The 25349-nt window shown below is 44.4% G+C and overlaps 1 protein-coding gene across 1 annotated transcript; it reads right to left on the reverse strand.

Moving 5' to 3' along the window:
* Window positions 1-743: 743 nt before the first annotated feature.
* LOC145100558 (pathogenesis-related thaumatin-like protein 3.5) lies at window positions 744-2165 on the reverse strand. The gene is made up of 2 exons (XM_079037784.1): window positions 2024-2165; window positions 744-1569 (listed from the first exon to the last, which is right to left on the reverse strand). The coding sequence occupies exons 1-2, from the start codon at window positions 2079-2081 to the stop codon at window positions 872-874; spliced, it is 756 nt and encodes a 251-aa protein (XP_078893910.1). The 5' UTR covers window positions 2082-2165; the 3' UTR covers window positions 744-871.
* Window positions 2166-25349: the final 23184 nt, after the last annotated feature.

A 25349-nucleotide genomic window follows, 5' to 3' on the forward strand; every position in this document is an offset into this window, starting at 1 on the left:
GAGGTTATGTCACATTTTTAGACTCACATGTCAAATATACTTTACACATTATTTCAACAAATAATGTTCCATTAGTTTTAATGCGAGGGGAGTTTCACGAGAATAAAGGCAAATAAGTAAACGGTTTGTGTCTTAACAAAGGCAAAAAAACACTCACATATAAATTATAATGGTCTACATTTATAAGCTTTAACTCCTTAAACCCATTAAATAAAAAAGAAATAACCCTAACATTTACGTAATGTTATAAAGATTGTTGTTTTTGTTAAACTCTAGTTGCTTTTGTATTATTTGATCTTAGTTATTGTTAATGGTAGGAGTTTTTAACTTTTTATGCATTTTCTAATTATAGTCTTGGGTAAATGCAACAAGTACAGTTTCAATAATATGAAACGATACCATTAAAAAGGCAACAATTGTTTATGGGTTAAGTAATGTACATATTAAGTTTCTTAATACAAAAAAAGAAACAACACTTTTTATAATATGTCAGAAGTTTTTTCTATTATTAAAATTAAAATATATCTAAAATTTTAAAAATCAAGACATTGCAAGTACAATAAGTCGGTGGATAATTTGTGTTTTCTAAGAAGAGAGATAAAATTTAAAATTTAAATCAAGGCAAACCTAATTAATTAACTACTACGTATTAATAATAGTATAATAGTATAATACCAATATCACAGATATTTATTATTGAAAAAAAAAAAAAAAAAACAATAAGTACCAATTGCAGACTGAAATCCTACATAAACTAATCAAGTATTCATCTGATTAAAAATCTGACACAAAAAAGAGTAAGATTTTCAAGTCATCATCAATCTCAATGATTTTGTTTCTAAAATCAAAATTTGGTAATTAATCTCTGATATCAAAACCTAGTTGTTGGACAGAATGTTACCAGATAATCCGACCCGGAACAAGTGAACGTACTGGAAGCATCATCATATGCATAGCTGTAAGCACTCGGGCACGCCTCTTTAAACATCTCCGAGAACTGCGTCGGAGCACATGTCGCCGGAGTTGCATGCTCCCCAGTGCAACAGAACTCAGCTCCTTTGAAGGCATCGCACGCGCTCCTACAAGCCACCACCGCACCATTGTTGTCGACAACTCTTAGTTCCGCCGGACACTTGATGTTCAGGTCGTCTATGCAACCGGCATAGAGACAGTCGCCGGCACCACCTGTTGGCCTTATGCCGATTCCCACATTGTACCCGTCCACTAGACTGACGTCGTAAAAGTCCTTGTCGCTGTTGCTGATGCCGCCGCCGATGGTGAATTCGGCTAACGAAACCGGTGGTGCACCACCGCCGTTGCATTTTAGAGTACTGCCGCAATCGCCGGTTTGGCAGTTACCGTTTCCGAATTCGTCGAAAGTGCAACCGGTTCGGGCCCAGAACCGGCCCGACCAGCCTGGCATAGCAGAGAACTCGACAGAGGCGCCAGGTGATAATGAGAATCCGCCGTCGCCTAAGGCAGCACCGTCATTGCCGGAGAGCGTCCCCGGCCAAATTGTATAGCTACAGTTGTTTTGTAACCTAAACACGGCTGCTGAAACCTCATCTCCTGCAAATCACGAATCATATCTAGTTACATCTCAGAACACAATTGATTTTGATCACGACATTGATCACCGAAGATACAAACAAAGTAAAATCGTAACTCGCGCGCATTATTAACAAATCTATGAATCAAATAGCTACGATCGATGTTAAAAGGCCTGATTGTGTTGCAAGAACTAGTTCGCATCAACAAAAATTCGTAAATCAGTGATTTTATAAGATATTTCAGATTACTGCAGCTGTACACAATATGATCAATGATCAGAATGTGTAAAATAAAAGAAATACGAAGTTGAAACGATTGATACTAGCAGCTAATAGCTCGCGAAAGTTCAATAGAGAGAAAATTAAGTTTAACGATCAAACAAACAGCTGCATTGCATTCAGAACAATGCGAATTAAGCGGCAGAAGTTGAAAAAAAAATGTAATCGACAATTGTTTTTGAGAATGAATATACCTGAAAGGAAGATAGCGAGAAGAAGAAGAGAGAATCCGCCTCGGATATTAACCTCCATTGAAGAAAGAGAAGAAGACGATGATGAAGGCACGCAAAGATTGTGTATATGTGTAGAGAGATAGTGGGAGAGTGTGGGTTTGCATTTAGGTTCGTGGAAGTTTATAGTGTGGCAGCGGTTTAGGGGATTCCCTTTTCTCTTTTTCGTCATAAAAGAACTTAATTTATATAACATAAAACAGAAAAACCATATTTGTATATAAACATTTTGATAACGTTTTATATGTAATACGAAAAATTTAGAGTAAATTATAGAAATAGTAGTCTAGTTTAACCCGTTAGGTATAGTCCAAGTTTTGAAAATTTGATGAAAAACATTTATGTGGATTTCAAAATGCGGTCAGCTTTTATCCCTATTCATGTTAGTGTCTAATGAGCTCGATTACGAAGCCCTCACATGAGGTGTAAAATCTGTCTTTTCCACCTATTATTCTTCATGTCAATGGTCTTAGTACTTATGACTATGGTTTCGGAATACGTCCCTAACCTATAATTACCATGAACCCCTCTCCCTAAGAAAACATTTTCTTTATCTGCATGTAACAACCCGGATTCTCAGGTATTATTTATTCTTTTAAATTTTTGTGATTTGTGAGGAGACTCGGCGAGTTGGAGCTCAAACTCGCCGAGTATGATCGCGGTTTGGGGGCGGGTTCGCGTCCGGACTCGGCGAGTCCACGCTGTTTAATGAAACCCTAATTTCCAGGGAATGAGACCTATTTAAAGGGGCTTATGGCCGTCATTTGTGGCCACCAACCCCAGAGAGAACCCTAAAGAGTCTTTGAGTGTTTTGTGAGAGAGTAGAAGAAGATCCTTGACTATTTGTGGGTGTTTTTGCATATAGAAGAGGATCAAGGCAAGAGGAGACCAAAGAGGGCGTTAATCCAGTGATTCCTGAGCTCAGAGACTTCATTTGAGGTAACCATTCGTTCCTTTCTCAGTCCTTGGTGTAAATCTAAGAGTTAGGGTTTCTTTGTGGAATAATCCATGGAGTAATTGGCCTCTTCTTGTGTTGGTGCTTTAGATCTGGACCCAAAGAGGTCCAGAGACTCTTTTCCCTCAAGCTTTATGAGTGTTAATGGAGGCCATGAGCTTAGAATAGCATTCTAGAGACCATATCATCAAATAAGGCCTTTGGACCTTTGCATGAGCACCAAGATTGTAACTTTACGTGATGTATGTGCTTGGAAGGACTGGATCTATGAGTTGTTGGAACGGATCTGACCTCAGGAGTGAGTTTGAGTGTATGCATGGCATAGACTCGTCGAGTTCGAAGAACAGACTCGGCGAGTAGCATGAAGATGGTCCATAACCACTCAGCGAGTGGTCTTGCCGAGTTAAGGGGTTGACTCAGTGAGTCAGGGAGAGTCAAAGAGGGTTGACGGGTGGACTGAGTCAAGTTGGAACTCGCCGAGTTGTTCTTGAGACTCGGCGAGTTGAGTCGTGGTGGCCCCGCAACTCATGCCAGGTGGACCTCGTCGAGTTGGGAAAATACTCGACGTGTCGAGAGAGGATCCCAGGGAATCAGTGGACACTTATAGACTCACCGAGTCGCTCTAGTGCATTCGTCGAGTCCGGTCAAGTTGACCGTTGACTAGAGTTGACCAGTGCTTACTTGATAGGGGTAGTCAACCTTAGTTGTGAATGTGTTAATTAGAGATATATTGTGTTATAGGAGGATTATAGCTCGGGGGATCGAGCGCAAGTGATTTCCGGGATTTACGAGTTATTGATATACGCGAGGTGAGTCTTCTCACTATACTTTACCTAGTGTGGTAACAGAGTTAAGAGACAGAGTATTATAGAGTTATATGCCAGTGTGATTGCATGTTATTATGTGTTGTGATTTATTGTGATATGTGATATGCATGATTCAGAGTTACAGAGTTGGGACTTTCGGGTCCCTAAAGCTAGGGCCAGAGGGCCCATAGAGAGTTGGGGCTGGAGGGCCCCACTGAGACACATTGACCAGAGGGTCAACAGAGTTACAGCCTCGAGTGGCTATTATGTGATTATTGTGGTATTTTGGGGAAACTCACTAAGCTTATGCTTACAATGTTCAATGTTATGTGTTTCAGGTACCAGTGATGACCACGGGAAGGCGCCGGCTTGATTCGTACACACATATGGGAATTGGATGTATTTTGATCTTGGGAGACATTGTGATTTGAAAACATGATGTTATGACGTTTTGTGAACGAATTGTTTAATTAAAAATGTGTTTTCAAAAGTGAAAAATTGTTTTAATTTTTACGGTGTTACAAGTTGGTATTAGAGCCTAGGTTTGAGGGATTCGGGTGCACCTTCGGGCGTATCTGAACTCAAACCGAGGATTTAAGAATTTTTTTTGATAATAAAACAAGTTTTCAAAATAAGAACTTCCGAGATAAATAGAGCAGAGTCGTGTATACGAACAGCCAGCGCCCGAACGGTGATTTCCCAAAATACCATCATTATAAGTGTTATAAGATATGATGTAATATGTTATCTGATGAGCTATGATATGCATGCTAGAGTAGACTAGGTATTCTTATTAGGACTAGAGTGGCCTGATATGTGATGCCTGAGTCTAGGAGTCTTACTGCTACAAATATTTCAGAGTGGTTAGTGTTGGAATAGTGTCTAAGGCTGCGACTATATTAGGCAAGTATTTGACCCGATTGTGCATGATCCTTTTGGGTTGCCTTCACCATAGCAACTTGATAGGATGATTTATTATGAGAGAATAAGTATTATTAATATATTATGAGAATAATATAAGGAATAATAATATTGTTATAAGTCATAGAATTAATTAGAATTAATTTGGTGACTTAAAGAGATTAATTAAATAAGAGGGTATAAACTGTCAATTGTTTGATAGTTACACTTTAGACTGTAAATCCTTATTGGATGAAGGGTGGACGGATTCTAGGGCTAGGGATAGCCTCAAATCGTTCAATGCTTATCTAAGGAAAGGATTTGGATTGCTTTAAGGAAAGATTATCCAACTAGGGTTTAAGGTGAAACCCTTAAGGAGTCTACAAGTATAAATAGACCTCATGGCCAAGGGAAATCAACATCTCATCTAGAGTAGAGAACCCCTGGCCGATTTCCTCCTAACCTCTCTCTCAAATCATCTTCTTTGCTATTTGGTGTTTGTAAGCCATTAGAGGAGTGACAATTGTGACTCTAGAGCTCCAAGATAACAAGATCAAAACAAGAGATTCAAAGGTAAACTTCTAGATCTGATTTTGTATTGTTCTTATACCTAATTAGTTGTTAGAAGTCTTGGATTCAAAGCATGTTTAATTAGAGAAACCTAGATCCAAGCATTAGGGTTTTTGCATGCGCACATAGGAAAATTGTTATGGCTAAAACCCATCAGTGGTATCAGAGCCTAGATTGGTTTCTATTAAATTGTTGCTTGTTTGTTTGAATCTTGTTTGCAAATTTCGAATTTTGTGTTTTTGTGTCATGAACTCGACGAGTTGGCCTGACTCGACGGGTCCAGTTGGGAACTCGACGAGTTCGAGCGTCAGGAAGGGCCAGATTCGGGATTTTTTCATATTTATCTTATGGAAACTTGCCTTTATCATATTAGATCAACCCTAATCCGATTTTTTGATATATATGACTATAATCTTGATCTAGTTAAAGATATTTATCAACTAATAAAATATTTAATTTCCTTATGTGATAATTAATTAATTATTTTGATTAAATTGGTAAGTATCTTGCAAGAAATCTTTAAATAAATCAAATATGGATAATTATGGAATTAATTATTAATTAAGATTATTTGTTATTTGATCCTCCATGTTTTAAATATTTAAAACTTGTCCTCAAGTTTTGAAATTTATGTTTTATGATTAAAAGTTTTAATTTAGAAAATTTAAATTTCAAACCCTAGAATTTTACAAGTTTAAAATACAACCCTATACTAATATAATATTACAAGATTAATATATATATATATATATATATATATATATATATATATATATATATATATATATATATATATATATATATATATAACACTAAAATGCTAGTCTTACCGTTAGTAGGCCTCATTCACGAAGCCGATCTATAAGGTGGGTATAAGGTTGCGGCCTATAAAATGACGCTTAATGGGTGTACACTCACACCCACCGCTTGCTTGATCGGTGGAGGGTCGTTAGCCGAACGTGAAACAACCCAAAAATACGACCCAAAAATTTTCATTTTTTTTTTAATATAATCAAAACCATAACATGAGTATCATAACATAAAAACATACGCGATGTATCCCAATCATAATAAAATACTGTGCGGAAAACTGTATCATACTACATCAATTCCAAAACAACTAAAACCATCCCCAGGATAAAAGCTAAGTTGTGGTGTGTACGATGCTGTCACCCCGAGCTCTTCCCTTTACTTGCGGAAATACCTGAAACCAGAACTGAAACTGTAAGCACGAAGCTTAGTGAGCTCCCCCAAAATACCACATACCATACAATAACATTAAACACATATTGGGCCTTGCCCACTGCATCGGGCCGAAGCCCGGAAACTGCATCGGACCGAAGTCCGGAACTGACTGGGACCTTGTCCCCTGCATCGGACCAAAGTCCGGAACTAACTGCATCGGACCAAAGTCCGGAACTAACTGGGACCTTGTCCCCTGCATCGGACCGAAGTCCGGAACTAACTGCATCGGACCGAAATCCGGAACTAACTGGGACCTTGTCCCCTGCATCGGACCGGAGTCCGGAACTAACTGACTGACCATATCATAGCATATCAACTAGCATGAACACATATACTGCATACTGTATCGAGCCGTAGCCCGGAACACATAACACGTAACACATAAAACATAGCACATAAATCCTGCCTGAGCCACGAAGGCATCAAACATACTAGCTGCTACATCAGACCGAAGTCCGGAAACTACTGCTAATTGGACGGGCCGGCATTGTGGCCTTAGACCCGTCCCTACTTGAAGGAAACTCACCTCGTAAGCTGGCTGCTGAGTGTGTGTGGCTCGGAAAGCTAACGGCTGCTGCTCCTGAATCTCCTCGGCTACAAGTCCATAAGCACACTCAATCAAATACTAAACACTGCACTTGGGGTAAAATGACTCTTTTACCCTTGGTCAAAGTCAACTTTCTTTGGGCTGACTCGCCGAGTTGGGCCACCCAACTCGCCGAGTCCTACTCTCACTTCTCAGTTCTACACGCTGCTACTCGTCGAGTGTGGCATCGACTCGACGAGTACCCTCTTAATCCAAGAACTCAGACAATCTTCATCCGACTCGCCGAGCCGTATGAACAAACTCGACGAGTTGTTCATGATCCTAAGAAGATTGCCCTGGACTTGCCGAGTTGTATGAACAACTCGCCGAGTCCCTCCATCACTGAGTCTACTCTCAACTCGCTGAGTCCACTCTCTAACTCACTGGATTCACTCGACACTGACCAAAATGAAGGAATCGGGGACTCGCGACCCAACTCGCCGAGTCGTTCTTCCCGACTCGCCGAGTTGCCGCCATGCAACTGGTTTTTACTCGATTTTGTTTGAATCCAACACATACAATTGATAGATCTGAGTCCAATAAGCTGATTTACCACGTAAAGTTTCCAACTTTACGTGTACAACCTCAAGAGAAAGGGAAATAAGGCTAAAAGATGCACAAAATGGGTAGATCTATGATTAATATGCAAAGTAACTCCTAAAAGACAGTAGATCTGGGCTCTACAACACCCCATCACTCAGATCTAAAGATATCTCGACTTATTAAGGCATACATGCACACATAAGGCTTGGGACAAGTATCAACTAGCTCTTAGGAGAGCCCTAGTGGAAGTTTAAAGCATATAACAAGAGGGAACTCCGAAAATACCTCAAATAACTCAGACTCGCCCTTGGATCTTTGCACCCCAACTCTTCTCCTTGCTTCTTTCTTCTTCTCCTTCTTCACACCTTCACAAAATGGCACCAAAAACACTTATAAGCTCTCAAGGGAGGATTAGGGTTTTCTCACTGCGTTCACAGGGTGAGGGAGGCGAGAATGGGGTTATAAGGTGGTTTAAATAGTGGGCAACCCGGGGATTTAGGGTTTCACCCAGACGGATGGACTCGCCGAGTCCAGGATATGGACTCGCCGAGTCCCCGGCTCACGCGTGCTCACAGCCGCGACCCTACTCGGCGAGTCAGGCTATGAACTCGCCGAGTCCCTCTTGCAAAACTTACAACAATTACCAATGAACTAACATACCGGGAACGGGTCGTTACAATTCTCCCCCACTTGCCTCAGACTTCGTCCTCGAAGTCTGCTACGGCTGGATCTGCAAATAACTCTGGGTAGTGCTCTCTCATCTCCTCCTCAGCCTCCCACGTCCACTCAGACCCCTTCCGGTGCTGCCACTGCACCTTCACTAACTGAATTACCTTGTTCCTCAAGGTCTTGGTCTTCCGGTCTAGAATTGCGACCGGTCTCTCAATATAATTCAGGCTGCTATCAACCTGAATATCCTCTAGGGGAACGACTGCTGACTCATCCACCAGACACTTTCTTAACTGAGACACATGGAAAGTGTTGTGGATCTGACTAAGCTCCTCAGGAAGATCTAACCGATAAGCAACCCGACCCACCCGGGCCAAAACCCTGAAAGGACCAATAAATCTGGGGCCCAACTTGCCCCTCTTCCGGAACCTGATGACACCCTTCCAAGGTGAGACTTTCAGAAGGACCATATCCCCCACCTGGAACTCCAAATCCGAACGCCTCCTATCGGCGTAGCTCTTCTGCCGACTCTGAGCAGTCTGCAGTCTACTACGGACCTGCTAGATCAACTCAGTCGTCTTGAGCACCACCTCTGTGCTCCCAATGACTCGCTGACCGACCTCGCCCCAACAAATCGGCGTCCTACACTTCCTCCCATACAGCATCTCAAAGGGAGGTCGATCAATGCTCGCATGATAACTGTTGTTATACGAGAATTCCGCTAACGGAAGATACGTATCCCAACTGCCACCGAAATCTAGGACACATGCCCTAAGCATGTCCTCGAGAGTCTGAATCGTCCTCTCGCTCTGCCCGTCTGTCTGAGGGTGGAAAGCGGTGCTGAAATGGAGACGAGTACCCATCTCGTCGTGGAACCGCTTCCAAAATCTGGATGTGAAACGGACATCTCGGTCGGACACCACTGATACCGGCACTCCATGACGTGCCACAATCTCACGCACATAGATATCGGCTAACTTCTCCGCCGATATACTCTCCTGGATCGGGATAAAATGGGCACTCTTCGTCAACCGATCCACTACTACCCATATCGAGTCCACTCCTCGTGCGGTCCGGGGAAGCTTGGTGACAAAATCCATGGTAATGTCCTCCCATTTCCACACGGGAATGTCTAACGGCTGCATCCTGCCGTGAGGTCTCTGGTGCTCCGCCTTGACCTTCCGGCAGGTCAGGCATCTCTCGACGTACCAGGCGACGTCCCGCTTCATGCAGGGCCACCAATAATCAGGTCGAAGATCTCGATACATCTTTGTCGCTCCTGGGTGGATAGAAAATCGAGACTTATGAGCCTCGTCCATCAATACCTGCCGTACCCCACCCCAGTACGGTACCCATACCCTACCATGAAGCGTCAACAAACCCCGACTGTCGTAATCAAATGAAGCTACTCGGCCTACTATCCTCTCACACTTCTGCCTCTCCTCCTTGAGGCCCTCCATATGAGCCTCCTTGATCCGCTCCAACAGTGGAGTGATCACTGTCATCCTTATACACAGATCCCTGATAGGGGTCGCCGACACCTTGCGGCTTAGGGCGTCGGCCACCACGTTGGCCTTCCCTGGATGATAAAGGATCTCACAGTCATAGTCCTTCAGCACGTCCAACCACCTCCTCTGCCTCATGTTCAAACTCGGCTGATCCATAAGATATCTCAAACTCTTGTGATCCGTGTATATAGTACAATGGACCCCAAAAAGGTAATGCCTCCAAATCTTGAGGGCAAACACAACTGCCCCCAGCTCCAAATCATGGGTAGGATAATTAGCCTCGTGAGGCTTCAACTGTCTCGAGGCATAAGCTATCACATGGCCTCGCTGCATCAGAACCGCTCCCAACCCTGTGATCGAGGCATCACAATAGACTACGAAGTCCTCTACTCCCTCTGGCAAGGTAAGGATCGGGGCCTCGCACAATCTCTGCCTGAGGGTCTCGAATGCTGTCTGCTGCTCCGGACCCCAACGAAATACCACTGACTTCTTGGTCAGTCGGGTGAGCGGCACTGCTATCTTGGAGAAATCCTGAATAAATCTCCGATAATACCCTGCCAACCCTAGGAAGCTCCGAATCTCAGATGGAGACTTCGGGACCTCCCACTGCATCACGGCCTCTATCTTGGCCGGATCCACCAGAATACCCTTCTGGTTGACGAGGTGACCAAGGAACTGCACCTCGCGCAACCAGAACTCACATTTGGAGAACTTTGCGAAAAGTCTCTCCCTCCTCAAAACCTCTAGCACCTCCCGCAGGTGCTCCTCGTGCTGCTCCTGCGTCTTGGAATATACCAAGATGTCATCTATGAACACTATCACTGACCGGTCTAGCATCGGTCTACACACGCGGTTCATGAGATCCATGAACGCGGCTGGAGCATTGGTGAGCCCAAATGGCATCACCACAAACTCGTAATGACCATACCTGGTCCTGAAGGCAGTCTTCTGTACATCCTCATCTCTAACCCGCATCTGATGATATCCGGAGCGTAGATCGATCTTGGAGAACCAAGACGCTCCCTGAAGCTGATCAAACAAATCATCTATCCTCGGGAGTGGGTAACGGTTCTTCACCGTTACCTTATTCAACTCCCGATAATCAATACACATACGATGCGACCCATCCTTCTTTCTCACAAACAGGATCGGCGCTCCCCAAGGCGAACTGCTCGGCCGAATGAAACCCTTGTCTAACAGCTCCTGCAGCTGTGTAGACAACTCCTGCATCTCAGGGGGAGCTAGTCGATACGGTGCCTTGGCTATCGGAGCCGCACCAGGAATGAGGTCGATCCTAAACTCAACCTGTCTCTCAGGAGGTATCCCTGGCAAATCCTCGGGAAACACGTCCGGGTAGTCTCGAACAATAGGAACATCATCCACTGTCGACTTGCCCTTCTCCCGGGCATCCAGAACGTAAGCTACGAAACCGGCGCAACCCTGCTGAACATAGCGCCTCGCCCTTGCGGCAGAACAAAAGGTCGGTCCTCGCTGTGGCCTCTCGCCCTGAATCACCAACTCTCCCCCACTGGGGGTGCGAACCCTCACTAGATGAAGCTCACAATCAATCACCGCCCCATTGGGGCTCAGCCAATCCATACCCACAATAACCTTATTCCTTCGCAGGGGAATAGGTACCAGATCCACTGAAAACTGCTCATCAAATAACTGAAGAGAACACCCTCTGTGCACTCTGCCGACCCTCACGGTCCTATCATCCGCTATCTCAACCTCTAATGGACAATCCAGCTCCCCTGGAGCTCTACTGAACCTCTTGCTAAGCGCAAGAGATACGAACGATCGGGTAGCCCCCGAATCGAATAATACCAAAGCAGGAATGCCGTTCACAGAGAACGACCCTGAATAAAACATACAATCATAAGCAACATTTACTCAATAATAATAAGGAGATAAAAGGGAAGATACATACCCGTCACCACATCAGGAGTCGCTCGCGCCTCCTCTGCTGTCATCTGAAACGCCCTACTCTTCGCCACTGGCGCATCAGCTCGGCCCTGCCGGCCATCTGTAATCCTCAAGGTAGCAGGGGCAGGCGCAGCCACCTTCCCCGCTGAAACTAAACTCGGACACTGGGACTTTTTATGTCCCCTCTGATTGCACTGAAAGCAAATCAGATCTGATGCTGCGACGGCAGTAGCAGGGGCCGTACAATCCCTACTAAAATGCCCAATCCGACCGCACTTGTAGCAGCCGGAACTCCCTGCCTTGCACGCTCCCTCGTGCAATCTCCCACACTTGCCACATCGACCGTGGCTCTGCTGACTCCTAGACCTGTGATCCGAAACCTTGGGCTTTTTGCCCGAACCGCCTGAACCCGAAACCGCCTCCGGTTTCCTCTTCTTCTCCATCTCGAGATCGATCTCCCTCTCCCGAGCCCTAGCAATCATATCTTCCAGCGTTTTACAGCTGGACCGGCTCACAAACTGGCGGATATCGCTCCGCAACATCTCATGATAACGGGCCTTCTTCATTTCCTCATCAGCTACATACTGAGGAACGAGAAGAGCCCTCTCCCTGAACTTGGCGGTGATCTCCGCCACTGTCTCTGTAGTCTGGGTGAGGTCCTGAAACTCCCTAGCTAGCTGTTGCACCTCAATGACCGGTGCAAACTCCGCCCTGAACCTGGTAGAGAAATCAGCCCAGGTCATGGCGTCCAATGCTGCATCATCCCCAATGGCATGTCCGACCTCCTCCCACCAATCCCGTGCCCTGTCCTTCAGAAGACAGGACGCCAATCTGACCTTGTCCCCCTCGGGACATCTGCTAGTACGGAAGGCGTTGGCCACATCTGCCAACCATCTGGTGCTCGCTATGGGGTCTCGCGCCCCATGATAGTCCGGAGCTCCACATGCCCTGAACTCCCTGAAAGTAAGGGTGCGCGTCCCCATCATGGCCGCCACCTCGGCACGGAAGGTGCCCAATCTCTCATCCATCAGCTCTAGAATCCCCTCCTTGATCGAACCGAAGATCACAGGAGTCTGCTCTATAATGATGCGCGTAATCTCCGAAGAAAGAAACTCTCGGGTCTGCTCATCCATGCGCTCATCCCCCGAACCTGAACCTGATCCCTCCCCGGCACCTCCGCTGCCGGCTGCTGGTCTCGAACGCAGAACCACCATTCTGAAACACATCATAACTACATCAGAAAACAGAATTATCTTGAGGGATCATTGATACTACAACTAGCTTCCTGGTCTTGTCTCAGCCTTTCTTGATTTGAGTACGAATCCTCTGCTTCCAGTAGTACGGGCCCATACTACCTTCCACATCTATCCGTACTTTCTTCAAGAACTGCCCTGACTCCACCAAGTCACTTCTACTACTACTGATCTCTGCTACTCTCATCCTAGGCTTGCCCCAGGGAAACCTCAAACTCAACTCAACTAGTCCTCAGCTGCTGCAGGTCTCCTTATAATGCTAATTAACCATCACCCGAACACCATCACATGTGACGAAGATCCGATAATCCTTCAAGTAAAAGACCCGTCCCTATAACGGTTGGACTCAAACAAGAGCTGCGCAATAGGGCCAGTTCCAGCACTCTGGGATTATTCAACCCTGATCACATGTGGTGTAACGTGTTCACCTAATGGCTAACTTCCATCACTCAGAACTCCCACAAAGCACGAAGCAAGCAGCATTCGGAATAAGGAAACATACTCAGGCAAAACTATTCTCAAAACGAGGAACTGATCTAGCATACAGCGCTAAGCTCATACTATCAGGCATAACCTAAACAGGCTATCCTACTGATGTCTACTCAATACTAACATGCAATACTCATAAAGATGTAACACATAAAGCCGGCACATAAGGCATCCTCCTAGATCCTTAGTCTTATACTAGCATGCTGTTCTACTGAAACTGAAACTGAACAACTAACTTGTATGGGTAATTTGGGAGTACTTACTTGAGCTCGGCTGATCGCATGCACCACACCCTTATCTTTTTTAAAAATTCCTTTCTTCCTAAGTGCTTTCAAAATTCTTTTAGAAAACATTTTCCTTTAAAAAGAATCTTTTTATTTCCCCTTAGTTTGAGTTCAGATACACCCGAAAGTGTATCCGAATCCCTCAAACCAGGGCTCTGATACCAACTTGAAACAACCCAAAAATACGACCCAAAAATTTTCATTTTTTTTTTTTAATATAATCAAAACCATAACATGAGTATCATAACATAAAAACATACGCGATGTATCCCAATCATAATAAAATACTGTGCGGAAAACTGTATCATACTACATCAATTCCAAAACAACTAAAACCATCCCCAGGATAAAAGCTAAGCTGTGGTGTGTGCGATGCTGTCACCCCGAGCTCTTCCCTTTACTTGCGGAAATACCTGAAACCAGAACTGAAACTGTAAGCACGAAGCTTAGTGAGCTCCCCCAAAATACCACATACCATACAATAACATTAAACACATATTGGGCCTTGCCCACTGCATCGGGCCGAAGCCCGGAAACTGCATCGGACCGAAGTCCGGAACTGACTGGGACCTTGTCCCCTGCATCGGACCAAAGTCCGGAACTAACTGCATCGGACCAAAGTCCGGAACTAACTGGGACCTTGTCCCCTGCATCGGACCGAAGTCCGGAACTAACTGCATCGGACCGAAATCCGGAACTAACTGGGACCTTGTCCCCTGCATCAGACCGGAGTCCGGAACTAACTGACTGACCATATCATAGCATATCAACTAGCATGAACACATATACTGCATACTGCATCGAGCCGTAGCCCGGAACACATAACACGTAACACATAAAACATAGCACATAAATCCTGCCTGAGCCACGAAGGCATCAAACATACTAGCTGCTACATCAGACCGAAGTCCGGAAACTACTGCTAATTGGACGGGCCGGCATTGTGGCCTTAGACCCGTCCCTACTTGAAGGAAACTCACCTCGTAAGCTGGCTGCTGAGTGTGTGTGGCTCGGAAAGCTAACGGCTGCTGCTCCTGAATCTCCTCGGCTACAAGTCCATAAGCACACTCAATCAAATACTAAACACTGCACTTGGGGTAAAATGACTCTTTTACCCTTGGTCAAAGTCAACTTTCTTTGGGCTGACTCGCCGAGTTGGGCCACCCAACTCGCCGAGTCCTACTCTCACTTCTCAGTTCTACACGCTGCTACTCGTCGAGTGTGGCATCGACTCGACGAGTACCCTCTTGATCCAAGAACTCAGACAATCTTCATCCGACTCGCCGAGCCGTATGAACAAACTCGACGAGTTGTTCATGATCCTAAGAAGATTGCCCTGGACTCGCCGAGTTGTATGAACAACTCGCCGAGTCCCTCCATCACTGAGTCTACTCTCAACTCGCTGAGTCCACTCTCTAACTCACTGGATTCACTCGACACTGACCAAAATGAAGGAATCGGGGACTCGCGACCCAACTCGCCGAGTCGTTCTTCCCGACTCGCCGAGTTGCCGCCATGCAACTGGTTTTTACTCGATTTTGTTTGAATCCAACACATACAATTGATAGATCTGAGTCCAATAAGCTGATTTACCACGTAAAGTTTCCAACTTTACGTGTACAACCTCAAGAGAAAGGGAAATAAGGCTAAAAGATGCACAAAATGGGTAGATCTATGATTAATATGCAAAGTAACTCCAAAAAGACAGTAGATCTGGGCTCTACAACACCCCATCACTCAGATCTAAAGATATCTCGACTTATTAAGGCATACATGCACACATAAGGCTTGGGACAAGTATCAACTAGCTCTTAGGAGAGCCCTAGTGGAAGTTTAAAGCATATAACAAGAGGGAACTCCGAAAATACCTCAAATAACTCAGACTCGCCCTTGGATCTTTGCACCCCAACTCTTCTCCTTGCTTCTTTCTTCTTCTCCTTCTTCACACCTTCACAAAATGGCACCAAAAACACTTATAAGCTCTCAAGGGAGGATTAGGGTTTTCTCACTGCGTTCACAGGGTGAGGGAGGCGAGAATGGGGTTAAAAGGTGGTTTAAATAGTGATTTAGGGTTTCACCCAGACGGATGGACTCGCCGAGTCCAGGATATGGACTCGCCGAGTCCCCGGCTCACGCGTGCTCACAGCCGCGACCCTACTCGGCGAGTCAGGCTATGAACTCGCCGAGTCCCTCTTGCAAAACTTACAACAATTACCAATGAACTAACATACCGGGAACAGGTCGTTACAGAACGGGTAGGATAGGGCAACCTCATCCTCTCATTAAAAGTATAATATTAAATACAAAGTAACTACATGTTTTTAAAATTTCCCAATCTTAGTTACTTTAGGAAAAGTGAATTGATGCAATCCCATGAAATTACACTTTGCACCCTTGCTAAGAGGTTAGTGGAGCGTGTGTGGTTTACCGGCACACTAATTGGTTCTAAGCATAGGTGGCAAAGGGTGATTCATTTTTTATCATAGTTCGATGGAGCGTGTGTGGTTTACCGGCACATCGAATAGGTGATCGTTACAATGAAGGCACCATGTGAATTTGCATGGTAATTCACACCCGCTTTGTGATCCTCGGTATCCCAGTCACAAACAAGAGGGGCATATCGAGATTTAAACATGCCATTGAATAGTTTCAATGAATCTCATCCGAACCTAGGAATTCTCAATACATTTAGGACTTAAAGTTATGTTTTATGGTGGAGAATTAGTGAATCGACATTCACTTACCTTCATATTATTTGCATGTTAGATTACGACATCCCTTTTCTAATATGTAAATATTGTTGTTGGATCCTAGCCCTAATTTTTCTTATTGGGTGATAATTAGGGATTCGTATTCTAATCTATCTTTGTACTTTCTATTTGTAGATGTCGAACGCAAACAACGCTGCTGCTAGTTCTTTCACATTGATGAGCCTTTGTCAAAAGGTTACTTTCGATGGGACGAACTTTAGCGAATGGATAAGATACATTCGCACCATTGCTCGCTATGAGGATAAGGAGTATGTCCTCGATGAGAAGCTCGAGAAAATCAACCCTGAAATCGCTACTCCGGCTGAAATGACCGCTTTTGAAACTCATGAGCGTGATGCAACGAAGGTACATTGCATCATGATAGCCACCATGAACTCCGAATTCCAAAAGTCCTATGAGGACATGTACCCGTACGAGATGCATCAAGACCTATTGGAGAGATACCACCAAAACACGAGCCAAGAGCGTTATGAGATTTTCACTAACATGATTTCCGCTAAGATGGGTCATGGAGAGTCTCTTACCGTGCACCTACAAAAGATGCAAAGGTATGTCGACTGCCTTCGCAAGTTGAATGTTGACTTTGGGGAAGACTTGGCGATCGACATGGCGCTTCACTCTTTGCCTCCGAGCTACAATCAATTTAGGATGACCTACCACATGAACAAAGAGGAGGTCACCCTAAGCAAACTCCAAGGTCTCTTGAGGGTTGCTGAGAGCAACTTCAAGGACAAGTCTGTTGCACCAACTCCCAATCCACCCGCTGCTCTTGTCTTGGCTATTGGACAAGGGAAGGGAAAGAAGAGGAAGGCCTCGTCTAAGAACTATCGTAAGGTTAAAGCCCGAGATGGTGCCTCTTCTAGTGGGACCAAAGTTGATCCTGCTAAACCCTTCCCTAACCCAAAGGAGGCAGAGTGCCACCACTGCCACAAGATACGACATTGGAAGAGAAGTTGCCCAGAGTACCTGCAAGCCATCAAGGAAGGAAAGATCAAGCCGTCTTTCGCAGGTATATACACAATTAAATCTAACGATTCATCTCATGCTATTTCTTGGGTTCTTGATACCGGTTGTGGTTACCACATTTGTTCTAATGTGCAGAGACTAAGAAGAAATAGGGATGTGGAGGCTGGAAGAATAAATCTAATCATGGGGAACAGAAGATCATCGCCTGTGACCAAGATTGGAGTGTATTCTTTAGTACTTAGGAATGGTTTAAGTTTATATTTGAACAATTGTTGCTATTCGCCAGAAATGGCTAGAAACATCATTTCATTTCATGGTTTGTTTAGACAAGGTTTTAGATTTTCTTTTAATAATGAGAATGGTTCTATTTTAGCTTATCTAAATGGTGTCTTTTATTTTGAAGCTATACCATGTAATGGACTTTATGAAACTGTTATGATTGTTGATAACTTAGGAAATGATGTTTTGAACATAGATTCTTCCAATAGTATGGATAGAGCATCCTTGTGGCATTGTCGTCTTGGACATGTCAACAAGAAGCGCATAGCCCAACTCCAAAAGGATGGAGTGTTGGAGTCATTCGACCTTAGGGAAGATGACACCTGCAAGTCTTGTTTACTTGGAAAGATGACTAAGTCACCCTTCACAAGTACGTGTGAAAGGGGTGAGGGTCTATTGGACTTAATACATACCGATGTATGTGGACCGTTTAGATCAACCACAAAGGATGGGAACCGCTTCTACGTGACTTTCACCGATGACTATAGTAGATATGGGTATATCTATTTAATCAAGTAAAAGTCAGAAACTTTTGAAAAGTTCAAAGAATTCAAGAATGAAGTGGAGAATCAATTGGGCAGGAAAATCAAGATGCTTCGATCCGATCGACGAGGAGAGTACCTAAGTCTTGAATTCCACGATTATCTCAAGGAGTGTGGAATAGTTTCACAATTGACGCCACCTAGGACACCACAATTGAATGGTGTGGCAGAAAGGCGTAATCGAACCTTATTGGATATGGTTCGCTCTATGATGAGTCGTGCTTCACTACCTATCTCTTTTTGGGGGTATGCCTTAGAGACTGCCGCCCATATCCTTAACCGAGTCCCTACTAAGAAGGTTGCCAAAACACCTCACGAGATGTGGATAGAGAAAGCTCCCTCATTAGCACATATCAAGGTTTGGGGCTGTGAGGCTTTCGTAAGACGAGATACTTATGACAAACTCAAACCTCGTAGTGAGCGATGTATTTTCATCGGCTACCCGCAGAAATCCTTTGGATATCTCTTCTATAGACCGAAGGACAATGTTGTCTTTGTTGCGAGGAGAGGAGTTTTCCGAGAGAGAGAACTCATAAGCCAAGGATACAGTGGGAGGCAAATCGAGCTTGAAGAGATTCAAGAGTCGATAGATGAAGGAACCTCTACCGCTGGCACTCAACCTGAGGAGGAAACTCCGGTTGAACTGATTGACGAGTCCTTACCTCTTAGACGTTCCGAAAGAGTTAGAGTTCAAACCCAGTTTTATGGTTTTCATATTACTACCGAAGGGGACACGTATATTAGTGATGGTACACTAATAAACCTTGATGAACCTAATAGCTATAAGGAAGCCATGGCAGGCCCGGAGTCTGCGAAATGGAAAGAGGCAATGGATAGCGAGATCCAATCCATGTATGATAACCAAGTTTGGAATTTGGTTGAGCATGTGCCCGGACGTAAGACCGTTGGGTGCAAATGGATCTTCAAGAAGAAGACCGACGTGGATGGAGACGTACACACATATAAAGCGCGATTGGTCGCGAAGGGCTTTACTCAAACTCCCGGAGTTGACTATGATGAGACCTTCTCACCAGTTGCAAAGATAAAATCTATTAGAGTAATGCTAGCGATTGCTGCATTTCATGATTATGAAATTTGGCAAATGGATGTCAAGACCGCTTTCCTTAATGGGAAGTTGGCTGAGGATGTTTACATGGCTCAGCCATAGGGGTTTGTGGATCCGAAGCATCCGAATAGAGTGTGTAAGCTTGAGAAGTCCATTTATGGACTTAAGCAAGCATCTCGCAGATGGAATCTTTGCTTCGATGAGAAAGTCAAACAGTTTGGATTTGTACGAAGCGAAGATGAATCATGTGTATATGTCAAAGCTAGTGGGAGTATAGTAAGTTTCCTCGTTCTATATGTCGATGACATATTACTCATAGGAAACGACATCCCGACTCTGCAGGAAGTTAAGTCCTGGCTCGGGAAGTGTTTCGCTATGAAGGACCTCAGAGAGGCTTCCTATATTTTGGGAATAAGGATAGTAAGAGACTAATAGGACTTAGTCAGAACACTTACTTAGAGAAGGTACTGAAACATTTTAGTATGGAAAAATCAAAGAAGGGAGAATTACCGATACAAAGTAATGCCAAGTTGAGTAAGACTCAAAGCCCGAGTACCGAAGCTGAAATAGCAGAAATGAGCCGAGTACCATACGCTTCCGCAGTTGGATCAATCATGTACGCTATGACTTGTACTCGCCCTGATGTAGCCTTTGCTTTGAGCATGGTTAGCAGATATCAAGGAAATCCTGGCAGAGCCCATTGGATTGCGGTGAAGAATATCCTTAAGTACCTTCGGAGGACGAAGGAATGGTTCTTAGTCCTCGGAGGGAGTGATGACTTGAAGGTGCGAGGGTATAGTGACGCCAGCTTTCAGACCGACAGGGACAACTACCGTTCGCAGTCGGGCTGGGTCTTTACCCTGAATGGAGGAGCAGTGACTTGGAAAAGTTCCAAACAAGAAACCGTAGCTGATTCAACGTGAGAATCAGAGTACATTGCAGCGAGCGAAGCGTCGAAGGAGGCGATATGGTTGAAGAACTTCATTGGTGACCTTGGAGTTGTACCCGCCATAAAGGAGCCCATGGAGATTTTCTGTGATAATGAAGGAGCGGTTGCCTTGACCAAGGAACCGAGGGATCATGGTAGATCTAGACATATCGACATAAAATATCACTTTATAAGACATCGTGTAGAAGAAGGACAACTCGTAGTGAAGAGGATATCATCGGAAGATAACCTAGCAGATCCGCTTACGAAGGGACTGAGCAGGGTTAAGCACTTGCTGCATGCTAGGAGTATTGGGTTGAAGGATGATATTAGCATAGATTAGATAATAGTATAAGAAACGTGTAATAGATAAATGTAATTAACATTTGATGATTAAATAAAGGAGTTTTATTTATGAGTAATGTTACTATCTTATGTTAATTGTTTAACTATTGTTTCATTTTGCATGTTTTGACTTCCAGAATAATTAAGTTTATTAAGAATAATCGAATTATTAAAATTGTCCACAATCGTTCATATGTTGGAAGTAGATATGAATGAAGATTGTCGTGAATTGGTGCATAGATTGTCTAAATGGTATTGGACATAGCAAAAGATTGCTGCGATGTTCATGAGTGCTTATGAACTAGTTTTGAGCATTGGAACAAACCCGCGCTTGCTGGAATCACCTTATGGAATATGATATATAAAAGGGTGATCACAAGACGATAATATCATATAGTCTTAAAACCTAGATATATGGTTTGTTATTTGTTAATTGGTTGTACATTGATAATGCGAAAACGCATCAGTAACTCGGTGTTATAAAACGCATTGTTGTGTATGGTTGATTAATGAATAAGTAAATGCATATAAGTCGAAGTTTATCTGTAACTTTTATCCTAAGAAGGTAAAAGCGATATCTCAGCCGCTCGATGATTTGATTTGACTTATGTGCCGGGCCTGGTCAGAACTGAATTGATGTGTTCGATTAAGTTCTATGTCAAATAAATCAGAGATCAAGAAACCTAAATGCTTGACTAATCATTCCATAGAATTGTCAGCATGATATCTAACAGAGGACTATACGATCCCTTATCTAAAGGACAAGATTGATTAGATCAGAGTTTAACAGCGTCTTTTGAGAGCTACGATTGCGAATCGGATTGTACTTGGGCAAGTTCGGGAACCTAGGAAAGCCTAGGATACGTTTCAGTGGGTTAGTAGTGAGGTTCAGTGAGACTTGGGTGTACCAGTTTGAGGAAGTGACTTAGAGGATTCGGGAGGATTGCTGAGGAAAGTATGGATAGGTGTGGAAGGTAGTATTGGGCCCGTACTACTGAAAGCACAGGATCCGTACTCGAATCAGTGAGAGTCTTGGAGAATCTAAGAAGCTTCACTGAAGAGTTTGTGACCCAGTTCGGGGACAGAGGATGTTCTAGTTGTTGCCGCTTAGCCATTGGTAAGCGAGCTAGTGCGCATGGCAGGGTGTCAGACCCTGAAGGACATGATTTCCAAGAGTTGCAGATGCGGGATCGATTTGGGAGCACCCTGGAAAGAGAGGTGTGTGCCAGGTGCGTATAGTAGAGGGTCCCAGGAAGAGACCCATGACTTCTGATCATCGGGTGAAAGGCCAGCAGGGCCTGAGTCAGTGCAGCGCGTACGAGAAAGTACATGAGGGAGTTTGTCACTCCAAGGGTTTAGGCTGCTATAGGGTAGCAGGATTGGTCATATCAGCAGAAGGGGGTCAGTATTCCTCCAGATGTTGCGGGTATGTCATCTTCTATGATATTATGTGGATGTTTGGAATCCGTACCGCTTTGGAATTGTGAGTGAGTTTGGATAAGTCAGACCTCGGTTTGGTTTTCTACTAGTATTTGGTTACCAAAGATCATATATGCCATCCTGCATGCCGAAAGGTCCTTGATGAACCCAAAGAGGGACGCATCTTGCGGAGTGGGCTCCGCACATACTGTTATCATTTCAGATCTTTGTCAGGATCTATGTAGGAGTATTATTTAGAGGATACTCGATCAGGGTTGGAGTGATTGTTCTCCAATGAAGTCAGCGTTCAGAGGTTCTATCATTGTTCAGGTATGGTCGGTAATTGTTTATGGATGAACTTTGGAGTTCAAGGCACTACCGTTTCTTGGACAGAACTGGTGACAGGAAGAGGGTAGTGTCAGTCACGGGTGTTAGATGCATAAGTTGTTGGTCACTGGATGTTCAAGAGAATTTTGTATTCGCATGGGCTGTGTTCGATTAGAGTTCAGTGGTACTGCAAGATTCGCAGTGGGAACGAGGATTTGTCAGCTAGAGTGAAGATTAAGGTCTTTAATTGATAGCATGTTAAATGGATTGAGGTGTCAGATTGGATCAGATTTCAAGAGTACTCATCGAGACTTCTAAGGATGGGAGATCTCAAGGTTTAATCGGCGATTAAACGTAAGCATTCGCAGGCACAGGTTGTCATCAATGGGATATTAGAAAGCGAGAAGGATTGGGAACCCTTCAATTCTCAAGTAATGTGAAGACTTAGTCGAATCTAAGTGGAGGAAAGACTTTTTATAAAGTTCTCCAACTGTGAGTTCTGGTTGCGCAAGGTGCAATCTCTTGGCCACCTTGTCAACCAGAAGGGTATTCTAGTTGATTCGGCCAAGATAGAGGCCATGATGCAGTGGGAGATTCCGAGGTCTCCATCTGAGATTCAAAATTCCTTGGGTATAGTGGGTTATTACCAGAGATTTATGCGGGACTTCCCCGAGATTGTGGTTCCTTTGACCCGACTAACCAAGAAGTCGGTGACCTTTTGTTGGGGGCCTGAGCAGCAGGTAGCCTCGAGAATCTCAGACATCGGTCGTGCGAGGCACCGATTCTCACCCTGCCAGAGGGTGTAGATGATTTTGTGGTTTACTGTGACGCTTTGATCATGGGCATGAGTGCAGTATTGATACAGTGGGGTCACGTGATAGCAGGTTTCGGGAACCAGGTTAGAGTTTCGGTTAGGACTCGAGTTCAATTGAGGGTTAGGTCGAGTGCGTGTTCGACCCGGTTTGGGAAGTGTTGTAAGACTATGGGGGTAGCTGTAGCATTCATTAGTGGTCAGATATTATGGAAAGTGTTGTAAGACTACGGGGGTAGCCGTAGCATTCACTAGCGATCAGATAGTGTTAGAGTGTTGTAAGTCTGCGGGTGTAGCCGTAGCATTCACTAGCAGCTAGATAGTGATAAAGTGTTGTAAGTCTGCGGGTGTAGCCGTAGCATTCACTAGGTTGGTAGATGGCATGAGCGTGTTGTTATAACGCGAAAGGAACAGTAGTACCCACCAGTTCGGGTGCGGCAGTGAGGATATGGAAATCCCCTTATTGGATTTTGGTATTACCCAGATGGATTAGATCTGGTTGATCCAGTGATAAGACTGTAGGAACGCCACTACAGTTATGAGATCAAGGAAGTAATGGACCGCGTAAGGGCGTTGGTGATGTAAGGATACCATTGGTTAGGTAGCGATCACTTTTATTCTTGGATTGGATGATGACAGGATGCAATGCATGGACCTGATCGGTTAGATCAGGAGGTTGTTAGAACCACAGTGACATGATAACTAGTCGCATCTAGTTCCAAAGAAGGATTTTGTTTAGAAGTCGTGTGAGACGACTAAGTGGGAGTCCTTTGGTTCCGCAGCTGGGCGGAAACCCGGTATTTCAGAGGATTGGCGAACGAATTGAGACTTAGGAGGTCTCGGTAGCTTTTGGTAAGTGGCCATGTAGCAGCATACTGCGTCGGGTAGTTCAGTGTTCGGGAAGTTTCAACATTTGGGCAGTGTTAGTATCTGTGTTCTAGGTTGCAAGTTCGGACAAAATAACGGATTATTGGGGGTATGCTAAGTCAAACGCAACGGGATTATCTAAGCCTTAGCCGAGTATAAGTGACTTGCAGAGATAATTGGGTCTGTGATTTCCGCTTTCTAATGAGAGCCTCAGGTTATCAGTAGTTGAGTAGCCAGTTAAGGGATAAACAGACTCGATTCAATGATAATGATTCAGTATGAGTGGTCAGTTAGGGATTCAGATCATCTAGAGACAACAGACTTCAGACGGAGTAGACGAGATTTTGTTGCGAGGAATTTTTTTCACCTACAGATTTTAGGGCTTTACGAGGATTGGCCATGGCTACCCTGGGAAGGCTGGGGTGTGCCCAGGTTGGTGACCATGCTGCTAGAAGTGGTTGGGGCGAGTAAGGAATGGTAAGGAATGATTTTGAGGACAAAATCTAATTTAAGTGGGGGAGAGTTGTAACACCCTGTTTATTTATAAATAAATAAATAAATTAATGAGTGAATAATAGCCCTAAAATAAATAATTGAAAGCTTAGGGGGTTAAAGATATGATTTTCGAATTTATTATAAAGAATTTTGAAGTTAGGGACTCCATGGTAATTATTTGGACTTAAATTGTAGAGGAAGTGAAGGGGCAGGGTTTAAATGGTAATTTATAGACTTCCAATGAAAGGATTTTATGGAGGAGGGGCCAAAACTGTCATTATGGAAAAGATATGTGAGGTACCGGGTATATAACTCTACTAACGGGCAAACCCTAACCCTAAACCCTCCCTTATGTTTCAGCCGCCATCGTCGGGGTTCTCAAGCCGTCACCCTCCCCATCTTCACTTCCGGTTGCCGCCACCTCCCTCTGATTCATGTTTCCGATCAGCGACGATGCCAAGGACCGCCAGTATCCACCTCCTTGTTCGACTGCCGCCGTTTTTACAGAACCCTCTCAACCGCCGTCGATGACGACGACGCTGGAAGCCGTTGCCGTCGTCGCTTGGTTCCTCCTCAACGACTCCCGGCGACAGATCTCCTCTCTTATCCGCTCCATTCTGTGTTGCTACTACGCCGCCACTGTCGCTCCAGCCATTGTCCCGATGCCTCCATGTCGTCCAAGCGCCGCATACCGCCGTGTATGGGCAGCTGTGAGTGGGATCCAATGTTTGTATGCATGT

Source organism: Lactuca serriola, chromosome 4 (assembly GCF_051521515.1).
Source record: "Lactuca serriola cultivar US96UC23 chromosome 4, Lser_US96UC23_V15, whole genome shotgun sequence".
Lineage (NCBI taxonomy): Eukaryota > Viridiplantae > Streptophyta > Magnoliopsida > Asterales > Asteraceae > Lactuca > Lactuca serriola.